Raw genomic sequence first — 13,936 nt, forward strand, 5'->3', positions numbered from 1 at the left:
ATTTGCCAGAGAACACCAAGATTGGCAAATTCGCCACTGGCGCCCTGTGCTCTTCACAGATGAAGGCAGGTTCACACTGAGCACATGTGACTGACGTGACAGAGTCTGGAGATGCCGTGGAGAACGTTCTGCTGCCTGCAACATCCTCCAGCATGACCGGTTTGGCATTGGGTCAGTAATAGTGTGGGGTGGCATTTCTTTGGATGGCCGCACAGCCCTCCATGTGCTCGCCAGAGGTAGCCTGACTGCCATTAGGTACCGAGATGAGATCCTCAGACCCCTTGTGAGACCATATGCTGGTGCGGTTGGCCCTGGGTTCCTCCTAATGCAAGACAATGCTAGACCTCATGTGGCTGGAGTGTGTCAGCAGTTCCTGCAAGACGAAGGCATTGATGCTATGGACTGGCCCGCCCGTTCCCCAGACCTGAATCCAATTGAGCACATCTGGGACATCATGTCTCGCTCTATCCACCAACGTCACGTTGCACCACAGACTGTCCAGGAGTTGGCAGATGCTTTAGTCCAGGTCTGGGAGGAGATCCCTCAGGAGACCGTCCGCCACCTCATCAGGAGCATGCACAGGCATTGTAGGCAGGTCATACAGGCACGTGGAGGCCACACACACTACTGAGCCTCATTTTGACTTGTTTTGAGGACATTACATCAAAGTTGGATCAGCCTGTAGTGTGTTTTTCCACTTTAATTTTGAGTGTGACTCCAAATCCAGACCTCCATGGGTTGAAAAATTTGATTTCCATTTTTTTATTTTTGTGTGATTTTGTTGTCAGCACATTCAACTATGTAAAGAACAAAGTATTTCAGAAGAATATTTAATTAACTCAGATCTAGGATGTGTTATTTTTGTGTTCCCTTTATTTTTTTGAGCAGTGTATATATATATATATATATGAAAAGTCCAGTGGGAGCACCAACCGGAATGCGGGTGCACGGTCCAACACAGGGCAGCGGCAAACCCCAAAAGTATAAAGACGAAAAAGTAGGACTGCACTCCAATTATGTGGTAAAAACAGCAGTGATTTATTCACCCATGATATGGCAAGTCTTGCAACGTTTCGGCTCACAAGAGCCTTCCTCAAGCATAGTAACAGTGAAAGTGAGACAATATAAAGGCATATTACAAAGTGTCCAACCCATAAGGGTGTGGTTACAATCAATTGCAATTACATACATCTGATACATATCAATAAAGTGCATGTGCATAAAGTGACAAGTGCTACACAATGTATAATTTAAGGGATGCCTTCCCTTCAGTGAGAAATAGAATGTGTACAGTACTTTGAGTAAGTTAAATTCACAATTATATAAGTGACATACTGAATGTGGATCACAGAAATACGACCCTCGGTGGCGATGGGACCCACATATACCATCGTGTTCATTGCGCGTCTCCAACTCTTCATTGCGCGTCTCCAACTCTTCATTGCGCATGTTCACACTGACCTTATCATGTGAGTCATAGTGCAAAGATCATGCGCATGCGTTCTATGCGATGGACGTAAAAAGCACCATTTTACTTAAGGGAAACCAACCCTATAATTCCATTCATGTAATATATATGACTGTTGTAAGAATAACATGATTTTATATAAACGCGACCGCTGTAGGGATCTCCTACATACACCAGCATCTGGACCGGGATCCCAACCTTGCGGGCAAGATACCAGACCAGAAAGCCATGAGTGTCATAGGGGAACATTTCCATGATCTCCGCCGACAGTCAAAGCCCAAGTGCTGGTGATTTTAGCAGTCATAGAGGGATAATCACTCTATCATATCAACAGTCATATCATGTAGATATAAAAGTGCAAACGTCTATATAGAGTAACGCATAGGCATGAAGACGCTGATATCCACATTGGGCCGCATTGTCTCCAGAAGGTCAAGATTCAGGGATCCACATCCAATATGGTGAAAACATATAAAACCTGAAGGCAAAAAGAAAAAATATTTTAGTTTCCGAATGAATTGTTACAATTGTATAATGGTCTTTCACAGTTATCTTGCACCAATATACTGACATGAAAAGGACACGAACGCATATATGCAACTGGACTAAAAATGACCCGCAAATCCACAAAACTCTCACCTGAACTCTATGTTAGGACCCTTAGGATGCAAGCTGTCCAGATCATAAATCCAGCGTAACTCTCTCTTTTTCAAGAGAGTTAAGCGGTCACCGCCTCTTCTGGGGAGCCTGACCTGATCTACGATCCAGCATCTTAAATCCCGCTCGGAATGTCCTAGGGATCCAAAATGTCTGGATACTGGTAGATCAGTACGTTTCTTCCTTATTGAATTCCTGTGGTTATTCAACCTAACTTTTAGTTCTGTGGAAGTTTCCCCAACATATAATAGATTACAGGGGCAGGCCAACACATAAATCACATATGACGAGGAACAGTTCAGATGGAATTTTATGGGATATTCTTTATTAGTCAACGGATGTACAAAAAATCTGGCTTTGCAGATATGACGACAATTAACGCAGCCGAGACACGGGTAACACCCGATGCCCGGCTGCGTCAATGTCCGCTGCACACTGATTTTTTTCGGACCTGTATCTGCCCTGACCAAGTGATCTTTGAGATTTTTGTTTTTACGGTACGATAGAAGGGGAGGGAATTTAAATTCAGGTACATCTACAATAGACCTGCTTAAGATACTCCAATTATCCCTGAGGATACGACCTATCTCCAAACTGCACTCAGAGTAGGTGGACATAAATGGTATCCTCTGGGTTTTTTTGGGAATAATTGATGTTATTTCGGTGTTCATTTCTAGAATTTTGTTTTTATGTGTATCTAGCAGTTTACGGCGATAACCCCGATCCCTAAATTTACCTGCCATCGTTTCCAATGTATTTAACAATTCGGTGTGGTCAGAGACAATACGTTTCGTACGTAGAAATTGTGAATGGGGCAGGTGTTTCACTAGGCTACGCGGGTGATTGCTTTCATACCGCAAGATAGTGTTCCTATCGGTCGATTTCACATACAATCCTGTACCAATTGTGCCATCAACCAATTTCACATTGGTGTCCAAGAATGACAATTGTGTATTGGAGTATGATATGGTATATTGGAGATCAGGATCTATACTATTAAGGTATGTATGAAACTCCCTTAATTCTGATTCAGTGCCAGACCACAGGAGGAAGACGTCATCTATGTATCGCCACCACCTGATCACATGTTGGAAGTGGTGGGATACATAGATAAAGTCCTCCTCCATGTGTCGCATGTAGATATTTGCGTACGTTGGGGCCACATTGGACCCCATCGCCACGCCACGTTTCTGATTATAAAAAGTATCTTGAAACAAGAAGTAGTTGTTTTCAAGAATCAGTCTCAGCAAAATGTTTATAAAACACTTTGCATTCTGTGTTACGGGCGAGTCATCCAGATATTCATTAACTGCACCAATGCCCTTCTCATGCCCTATTGACGTGTATAAGGACACAACGTCAAAGGACACGAGAGTCGCAGTCTGCATGTCACTGATATCCACTGCCCTCAGTTGTTGTAGAAAATCGCCTGTATCTTTTATATAGGACTTTCCAGCCATTGAAAATTCTCTGAGTATCCTGTCAAGAAAGATGGATATTCTGCTAAAAACAGAATCAGAGCCAGATACGATGGGGCGACCGGGGGGGTCCACAAGGCTTTTGTGGACCTTAGGTAATATGTATATAACGGGAGTAATGGGAGTTGATATCGTCAGATACTCCCTTAATCCCTCATCTATAATACCCCCGGCCACCGCATCGGATAGACTCTTATTGATTATAGCCATAATGCGAAATTTCGGATCACCTTGCAATACACCATATACATTTGTGTCATTCAGTTGTCGTTCAATTTCTCTGATATAGTTTTGTGTATCAAGAACAACCACCCCGCCGCCCTTATCGGCCGGTTTTATAGTTAACTGGGGGTTGTTCTTAAGTTGAGATAGGGCCTCAATTTCGACAGTAGTCAGATTAGGATTGCTTACTCTCGCTGTATCCCCATGTAGGGATTTCAGCATACTGACATCTCGTTGTACTGCAGAAATGTAGGCCTCTATCGCAGGTTCATCTACATTCGGAAAAAAGGCACTTTTATTAAGTAAAATGGTGCTTTTTACGTCCATCGCATAGAACGCATGCGCGTGATCTTTGCACTATGACTCACATGATGAGGTCAGTGTGAACATGCGCAATGAAGAGTTGGAGACGCGCAATGAACACGATGGTATATGTGGGCCCCATCGCCACCGAGGGTCGTATTTCTGTGATCCACATTCAGTATGTCACTTATATAATTGTGAATTTAACTTACTCAAAGTACTGTACACATTCTATTTCTCACTGAAGGGAAGGCATCCCTTAAATTATACATTGTGTAGCACTTGTCACTTTATGCACATGCACTTTATTGATATGTATCAGATGTATGTAATTGCAATTGATTGTAACCACACCCTTATGGGTTGGACACTTTGTAATATGCCTTTATATTGTCTCACTTTCACTGTTACTATGCTTGAGGAAGGCTCTTGTGAGCCGAAACGTCGCAAGACTTGCCATATCATGGGTGAATAAATCACTGCTGTTTTTACCACATAATTGGAGTGCAGTCCTACTTTTTCGTGTATATATGTATATGTGTGTGTGTGTGTATATATATATATATATATACACACACTGCTCGAAAAAATAAAGGGAACACTTAAACAACACAATGTAACTCCAAGTCAATCACACTTCTGTGAAACACTTCTGTGAAATCAAACTGTCCACTTAGGAAGCAACACTGAGTGACAATCAATTTCACATGCTGTTGTGCAAATGGGATAGATAACAGGTGGAAATTATAGGCAATTAGCAAGACACCCCCAATAAAGGAGTGGTTCTGCAGGTGGTGACCACAGATCACTTCTCAGTTCCTATGCTTCCTGGCTGATGTTTTGGTCACTTTTGAATGCTGGCGGTGCTTTTATGAGACGGAGTCTACAACCCACACAAGTGGTTTAGGTAGTGCAGCTTATCCAGGATGGCACATCAATGCGAGCTGTGGCAAAAAGGTTTGCTGTGTCTGTGAACGTAGTGTCCAGAGCATGGAGGCGCTACCAGGAGACAGGCCAGTACATCAGGAGATGTGGAGGAGGCCGTAGGAGGGCAACAACCCAGCAGCAGGACCGCTACCTCCGCCTTTGTGCAAGGAGGAACAGGAGGAGCACTGCCAGAGCCCTGCAAAATGACCTCCAGCAGGCCACAAATGTGCATGTGTCTGCTCAAACGGTCAGAAACAGACTCCATGAGGGTGATATGAGGGCCCGACATCCACAAGTGGGGGTTGTGCTTACAGCCCAACACCGTGCAGGACGTTTGGCATTTTCCAGAGAACACCAATATTGGCAAATTCGCCACTGGCGCCCTGTGCTCTTCACAGATGAAAGCAGGTTCACACTGAGCACATGTGACAGACGTGACAAAGTCTTGAGACGCCGTGGAGAACGTTCTGCTGCCTGCAACATCCTCCAGCATGACCGGTTTGGCATTGGGTCAGTAATGGTGTGGGGTGGCATTTCTTTGGAGGGCCGCACAGTCCTCCATGTGCTCGCCAGAGGTAGCCTGACTGCCATTAGGTACCGAGATGAGATCCTCAGACCCCTTGTGAGACCATATGCTGGTGCGGTTGGCCCTGGGTTCCTCCTAATGCAAGACAATGCTAGACCTCATGTGGCTGGAGTGTGTCAGCAGTTCCTGCAAGACGAAGGCATTGATGCTATGGACTGGCCCGCCCGTTCCCCAGACCTGAATCCAATTGAGCACATCTGGGACATCATGTCTCGCTCTTTCCACCAACGTCACGTTGCACCACAGACTGTCCAGGAGTTGGCAGATGCTTTAGTCCAGGTCTGGAAGGAGATCCCTCAGGAGACCGTCCGCCACCTCATCAGGAGCATGCACAGGCGTTGTAGGGAGGTCATACAGGCACGTGGAGGCCACACACACTAATGAGCCTCATTTTGACTTGTTTTAAGGACATTACATCAAAGTTGGATCAGCCTGTAGTGTGTTTTTCCACTTTAATTTTGAGGGTGACTCCAAATCCAGACCTCCATGGGTTGAAAAATTTGATTTCCATTTTTTTAATTTTTGTGTGATTTTGTTGTCAGCACATTAAACTATGTAAAGAACAAAGTATTTCTGAAGAATATTTAATTAATTCAGATCTAGAATGTGTTATTTTTGTGTTCCCTTTATTTTTTTGAGCAGTGTGTGTATGTGTGTATATGTGTGTGTATGTGTGTGTGTGTGTGTGTATATATATATATATATATATATATATATATATATATATATATATACACAGTGGACTATTTTTCTATTTGTCTTCCACATACTGGCTGATTTTAGTATTGTATTGTGAGATTGCAAAGTATTGGATTAGTACTGAAGTATCTACCAAGGTGGAGTTTATTGACCCCATGAACACGCTAATAGAGTTGGAGAGAGGAATATATACCAAGAGAAATGCTTTTAAGAAATTTGAATCTATTTGGGGGCAGTGGTTATCAGCGCCAGGGCTACCGTCTACCGTCTGGGCGTCTTTTGCTTATGAGTGAGAGAAGTAACATTCTAAGATAAGGAGTTCAGAGGAAATGTTATTGTTATAACCACTGGTACAGTAGGATAAGAGAATGTTAAAAGGTATAATTACTGCATTAGGTTAGGTGCGGTTCGGGGGGGGGGGGGGGGGTTAAGGTTTGTTTACATCTGTATGTAAATTGTAAATGTACAATTATTTTGTATTTCTTCTCAAAATGTGTATTATTTGTTACCTGAACCGGGTGTGTGTGTACCTCCTGATTTACTATGGCATATATTTATACAATTTATGTATATGTACTGTATATGAAAATAATAATAGCGATAAAAAAGATCCATGGGAGCATATCCGTATCCCACATTCTTTGATTAAGTCGACTGTAATCCTATATCTTCTATAAAATTGACTCTTATCTTGTAGGCATGAGAGGATCAAGAAGAAGGACCCTAAACACATTTATGCTTATGAAGAGATGTCAGGGGAAATTAGATTCAGCACACACTTACCACAGCCCAATAATTTGTGCAGGTATGTAATTGGTGACTGAATCCCCTGTAGTGCTACCTCTACCTCCTCATCCTGCATACATATCAGCGGATGGGGTCTTCTTTTTTAGTGGCTGTTTATACAAATGGTTTAAGCCGATTAGTGTAATACACCAGTAGACCTGTCATGACACTGTTCTCAATACAGGTTGCCTCCAATAGCTCATGTACTCTACACAGCCGTTTAAAAAGAAAGATAACAAAAGGTCATGAAACTACTGCTATTGTAGACTGATGTAAATGCAAAGATTTCATATGGATTTGCACATTTAAAGGGGTTTTCCAGGCTTCTAATATTGGCTGTCGGACCCCCACCAATCTGATATTGATGACCTATCCTGAGGAAAGGTCATCAATATTAAAAGCTTGAAAACCCCTTTTAAAAATTTTTAAATTGCACTGCATGGAAACTGTTTGGGGGACATTGAAGATACTAGCAGGTTGGCTGTTTATTCCCTTTTTATTTATATAGCATCATGGTAGATCAGTTGGAAACATGGCTACAGCTGGTTCTGAACTGGGACCCCCAACAGCGCGGTGGTGGTATGAATAATCACACTGGCCGCCCACAGTGTTTTGTGGTAATGGACTATATTCTAAATCTAAAGGTGCGTCCTTGTTTTCAGTTTTGATTGTATGTGAGAAATGATCACACCTCCTCATTGTTTATTTTACTCCTGTACAGATTGTCCACATTTTGAACATGACATCTGCCAAGATTTTGTCCTTCCTTCTGCAACCAGATGAAAGTCTGCACTCTTTACAGTCTCACGTTGAAGGAGAAACTGGAATAACCACATGCAACCAAGAATTGCTACTTGAGATGGGATTATCTCTAGATCCCAGGAAGCCTGCTTCCCAATGTGTGATAGACGGAGTGGTAAGAAGAAAATAACTCTTCTGCAACAATTCAAATTTTGAGATCAACACCTATTGTTCGGTCTACATGCGTGTGCTTTGTTACTTGGTTTCTGCCATCAAGGCATTTCCAGGGCCCACGTTTTCTGTGCAGAAATCTACCACCTGCTGTATATCTGCAGCTATGGCTAATTTTCTTAGTACCTTCCAGTATGTCTTGTTTTCTTCTTTTTACCTGTTATGTCTCTGCTGCTGTAAAACAGATTTTTAGCTAGGGAGTTAGGGTGTATAGCTCTTTTATTGTCATTCTCTGGTTAAATGGACAAATCCCAGAGACCTCCCCTTGTGCAGCATAATAAAAGGCTGCAGTGTACTGTGCTTGGTACGGCAGCTTAGCCTGCCTTCAATTGACAGACCTTGCAGTACTAGCTACGGCCGACACTGGATTGGAGTGAGGAAAACCTGTGGGCTGTCCATCATGATCATACGTCGATGGCTAGTGCGACGCATAGGCATTAACTCAAAATCCCTAAAGAGTACAGTGTTGTAGGTGGTAAAAACGGCATCTATGCAAATAAGCAGAGTTTAATTAAACAAAAAGTAAACATTTTTGTGTTTGTGTACATAGAGAGGATGGGACAGCTACATGGTATATTTGTTTGACAAAAGTAAAACTGCTTATGAAGGACCCTTTCAACCACGGCACCTATCGGAATGTGTAAATTATATTGGTAAGTTTAGTACATTATTACATCTTCTGGATGATTTCTGAAATACTGCTCTATTTAAAGAATCTACTGTATCATTTTTGGGAAATTTCATGGCATAATAGGGGACCAGAATGTAAAATCTTACTCAAATATTTAGGAAAATGTAAGCGCATCCACTTTAACTTGGTGATAAACGTTTCCTTTAAAAGCTGACCTCTACTCCACATGGAGCAACAAACCGCGCATGCGATAGTTCCACTGTCCATTACCAGTGTAATTGAATGGAGGCTGCTGATGAACCGGACCTCCATCAGCGTCCATATATTTAGTCGACCCAGAAACAGGTAAGTGGACCTGGATGTAAATATGAATTAGTCTTATTATACCACAGGACATAGGCACATGTACAGTAAGAAATGTAAACTGGCCAACCCCTTTGACGCCTTAGTGACCAACCTCTTTTGGTCAAGCACAAGTAGGGCTGGTTTCTTCAGAAGCCCTCCAGGGCGTTTGGACCACACTTTGTCGACCCATATTCTCATGCCATTCTCGTCCATCCGCCCTTTGTCGTGAGCATGCACAATTACGCCTCTTAGAATCGCCTCTTTTGGCATGTTCTTCCTCTTGAAAATGACCATTGGTGGCAGTTTGGTCCTATCTGCCCAGCAGGACAATACAACCGTGTAATGGGTTTTCTTGTGTCCTGAGGACTTCACCTTTACGTTTTTTTTCGCCTCTCACATCAACGGTCCTGTTCGATGGAACATCAAAGGTTAAAGGGACACTGACAGGCCCAATAAGCATATTTAGGTATATATATGACAGTATTGGTCTTATAAAGTGTATTAGAATCATCTAAGTATCCCCCCTGTCCACCTTATAAATACAGTAAACTGAAGAAGTTTTTATAACCTGCTTGAATCGTCTTCAATCTGCCCAAGGGGCGGCGTTTCATCTCCACTTGCGCCCAGCCAGCCGCCCCAACTGCCGTTTTGAAGCGCCGCCCAGCTCATCAATATTCACTTCGCTGGGCGGCTACTACTGTCCCCGACGCAAGATCCGGCGCATGCCCAATACAATCCTATGGGCATCGGCCTCCGGCTCATCTTCAGCGCATGCGCCCGGCACCCTCACTGGCCGGGATCACATCGCGCCTGCGCACAGTCTGCATCTCAGAGGCCGATGCAGCCTCTGCTTTATGCGCATGCGCCGGGCACAGTTCAGAGCAGCGCTTCAGAGTAGCCGCCCAGCGAAGTGAATATTGATGAGCTGTGCGGCGCTTCAAAACGGCAGTTGGGGCGAGGCTGGCTGGGCGCAAGTGGAGATGAAACACCGCCCCTTGGGCAGATTGAAGACGATTCAAGCAGGTTATAAAAACTTCTTCAGTTTACTGTATTTATAAGGTGGACAGGGGGGATACTTAGATGATTCTAATACACTTTATAAGACCTGTACTGTCATATATATACCTAAATATGCTTATTGGTTCTGTCAGTGTCCCTTTAATGGGACTGCATCCATATTCCCAATCTGGTTTATTCCATAGCCATTTTTCTTTCTTGAATCCAGCACAAATTTGTGAAAAGAAAGAATCGTGGAAATTTTTTGCACAATTCTAGTTTTGGTGCGCATAGCAAGGCCACATCTCCTCATGAATCTGTAGCACCATGATGGTGATCCAGTAAACTCATCAATGCCTTTCTCTGCAGCTAGATGCTTGGCTTCATATATGATCATTTTTGTAGATACGGAGAAGCCATTGTTCCTGCGACGTGTGATCCACTCAATCTGTGGCCATTTTGCAGTGCGCCCACGAAAAGTGTGTTTGCTTTTATATGCTTTTTGCAGCTGTTCCTCCTGTTTTCTCCCCTCCCGTATAATTTTTTCTGTTGGAGGCGGCCCAAAATGTCTCTCAGCTGCCCTGTTTCCATGTTCTTTGGAGTATTTTATCACCTCCAGTTTAAAAGGGATCTTATATGAAAGCCTTTTCTGCTTTGACATCTTTCTAAATTTGGATGCAAGAGGAGACTACAGTACGGTAGTTTTCTACAATAAAATACAGTAATAAAAGAACTGTCAGCATTGTGTCCTTCATAGTCATGGGGACACTAGCTGAGAATATCAGTGGATTAAACAGTTATGGGGGATCTGTGGATGACACACTGTTATGGGGGATCTGTGGATGACACACTGTTATGGGGGATCTGTGGATGACATACTGTTATGGGGGATCTGTGGATGACACACTGTTATGGGGGATCTGTGGATGACACACTGTTATGGGGGATCTGTGGATGACACACTGTTATGTGATTATAACCCCCATCATCATAAAGAGTACACTGATGTACTGTACATTGGTGTATTCTTAAGGATGAGTGGAGTTAGTCACATTAAATATGAACACTGTAAAGGGATTGTACCCTGAACTGTATTAGCTTAAGGTAATTGAAATGACTACCGTCTAACCCCCCTCATCCATAGGAATCCACCCATATACTGCAGTATATGGGTGCATTCCTATGGATGAGGGGGGCTATAGTCATATTTAATATAGGCACATGCCAATTACAGGACAGTGTTTATTTTAAATATGACTATAGGCCCCCCACATTCATAGGAATCCACCCATATACTGCAGTACGTGTCCTGCTCCCCCTGCCTCCCCCAATCAGCACAGAAGGCAGCACAGAGAAGGGGATCCTACTGCTTGCGGTGAGTGGAAGGACTTGCGCGCTGGCAGCACTACAGCGCATACAGAGAAGCCGCCAGCCCGCCCAACGATACTGTAGTGTAGCGAATGAATGAAATGGAAGTGCAGGCTGCCAGCATCACTTAGAATTCAGTGAAGCCGCCAGCCCGCCCAAGGTGCTGCTTATTGCCGCGATGTATGAGCTTCACTGAAGGCTAAGTGCTACCAGGCTGCACTAACTCGCTCCTGCCCGCACCGCCCACCTAGTACAGAGCGGAGCATGACAGAATGGCCAGACAGTGGACCAAGATATACGCTACATAGGATTTATTACAGTGGACCTGAACAAGCACATTCCCGTCCACCCTCCTGCACTAAGTCCAGTCCGCCCGCCTGCACTAAGTCCAGTGCACCCGCCCTCCTACAGTTTCATGGCAGCTCCTGAGCTGCCGCTGCGCACCAAAACATGGTCACCTTTCGCTTATAAGACGCACTGACTTTTTCCCTTCACTTTGGAGGGAACAAAAGTGTGTCTTATAAAGCGAACAATACGGTAACTCTTTCTGGGGGGATCGGAAAAAAACCAGCAATACTGCTACTTACTTTTTACATTATAAATTTTGTGGCGTTGAATTTTTGGCATAAATATCATAATATCTTTGTCACAATATAATTACGGCAATACCAAATACGGTCTTTGGTAGCTTTTTATTCACTTTATTTTGTGACATAAGCAATATCAATTCTGGCTTATTAATAATAATAATAATAATAATAATAATATTATTAACCACTTCCCGCCACGCTAACGCCGAAAGGCGTCATTTCTGCGGCGCTCCCAGGTCACACTAACGCCAATAGGCGTCATCTCGCGTGAGCCGAGATTTCCTGTGAACGCGCGCACACAGGCGCGCGCGTTCACAGGAACGGAAGGTAAGAGAGTGGATCTCCAGCCTGCCAGCGGCGATCGTTCGCTGGCAGGCTGGAGATGTGTTTTTTTTAACCCCTAACAGGTATATTAGACGCTGTTTTGATAACAGCGTCTAATATACCTGCTACCTGGTCCTCTGGTGGTCCCATTTGTTTGGATCGACCACCAGAGGACACAGGTAGCTCAGTAAAGTAGCACCAAGCACCACTACACTACACTACACCCCCCCCCCCGTCACTTATTAACCCCTTATTAGCCCCTGATCACCCCATATAGACTCCCTGATTACCCCCCTGTCATTGATTACCCCCCTGTCATTGATTACCCCCCTGTAAAGCTCCATTCAGACGTCCGCATGATTTTTACGGATCCACTGATAGATGGATCGGATCCGCAAAACGCATCCGGACGTCTGAATAAAGCCTTACAGGGGCGTGATCAATGACTGTGGTGATCACCCCATATAGACTCCCTGATCACCCCCCTGTCATTGATTACACCCCTGTCATTGATCACCCCCCTGTAAAGCTCCATTCAGATGTCCGCATGATTTTTACGGATGCACTGATAGATGGATCGGATCCGCAAAACGCATCCGGACGTCTGAATGAAGCCTTACAGGGGCATGATCAATGACTGTGGTGATTACCCCCCTGTAAAGCTCCATTCAGATGTCCGCATGATTTTTACGGATGCACTGATAGATGGATCGGATCCGCAAAACGCATCCGGACGTCTGAATGAAGCCTTACAGGGGCGTGATCAATGACTGTGGTGATCACCCCATATAGACTCCCTGATCACCCCCCTGTCATTGATTACCCCCCTGTCATTGATTACCCCCCTGTAAAGCTCCATTCAGACGTCCGCATGATTTTTACGGATCCACTGATAGATGGATCGGATCCGCAAAACGCATCCGGACGTCTGAATGAAGCCTTACAGGGGCATGATCAATGACTGTGGTTATCACCCCATATAGACTCCCTGATCACCCCCCTGTCATTGATTACCCCCCTGTAAAGCTCCATTCAGATGTCCGCATGATTTTTACGGATGCACTGATAGATGGATCGGATCCGCAAAACGCATCCGGACGTCTGAATGAAGCCTTACAGGGGCGTGATCAATGACTGTGGTGATCACCCCATATAGACTCCCTGATCACCCCCCTGTCATTGATCACCCCCCCTGTCATTGATCACCCCCCTGTCATTGATCACCCCCCTGTCATTGATCACCCCCCCTGTCATTGATCACCCCCCTGTAAGGCTCCATTCAGACATTTTTTTGGCCCAAGTTAGCGGAATTATTATTATTTTTTTCTTACAAAGTCTCATATTCCACTAACTTGTGTCAAAAAATAAAATCTCACATGAACTCACCATACCCCTCACGGAAACCAAATGCGTAAAATTTTTTAGACATTTATATTCCAGACTTCTTCTCACGCTTTAGGGCCCCTAGAATGCCAGGGCAGTATAAATACCCCACATGTGACCCCATTTCGGAAAGAAGACACCCCCAGGTATTCCGTGAGGGGCATATTGAGTCCATGAAAGATTGAAATTTTTGTCCCAAGT

The 13,936-nt window shown here is 44.1% G+C and overlaps 1 protein-coding gene across 1 annotated transcript in view; it reads left to right on the forward strand.

The window, feature by feature from the left end:
* The window catches only part of CHUK (component of inhibitor of nuclear factor kappa B kinase complex), a 156,149-nt gene that overhangs the window by 36,611 nt on the left and 105,602 nt on the right, over positions 1-13,936 (forward strand). The window contains exons 8-11 of the mRNA XM_040435103.1: positions 7,038-7,145; positions 7,635-7,770; positions 7,848-8,042; positions 8,649-8,751. Of these exons, the coding sequence (XP_040291037.1) occupies positions 7,038-7,145; positions 7,635-7,770; positions 7,848-8,042; positions 8,649-8,751 (542 nt within the window). The remainder of the gene's footprint in view (positions 1-7,037; positions 7,146-7,634; positions 7,771-7,847; positions 8,043-8,648; positions 8,752-13,936) is intronic.

The sequence above is a fragment of the Bufo bufo genome, chromosome 6, assembly GCF_905171765.1.
Source record: "Bufo bufo chromosome 6, aBufBuf1.1, whole genome shotgun sequence".
Classification (NCBI taxonomy): Eukaryota; Metazoa; Chordata; class Amphibia; order Anura; family Bufonidae; genus Bufo; species Bufo bufo.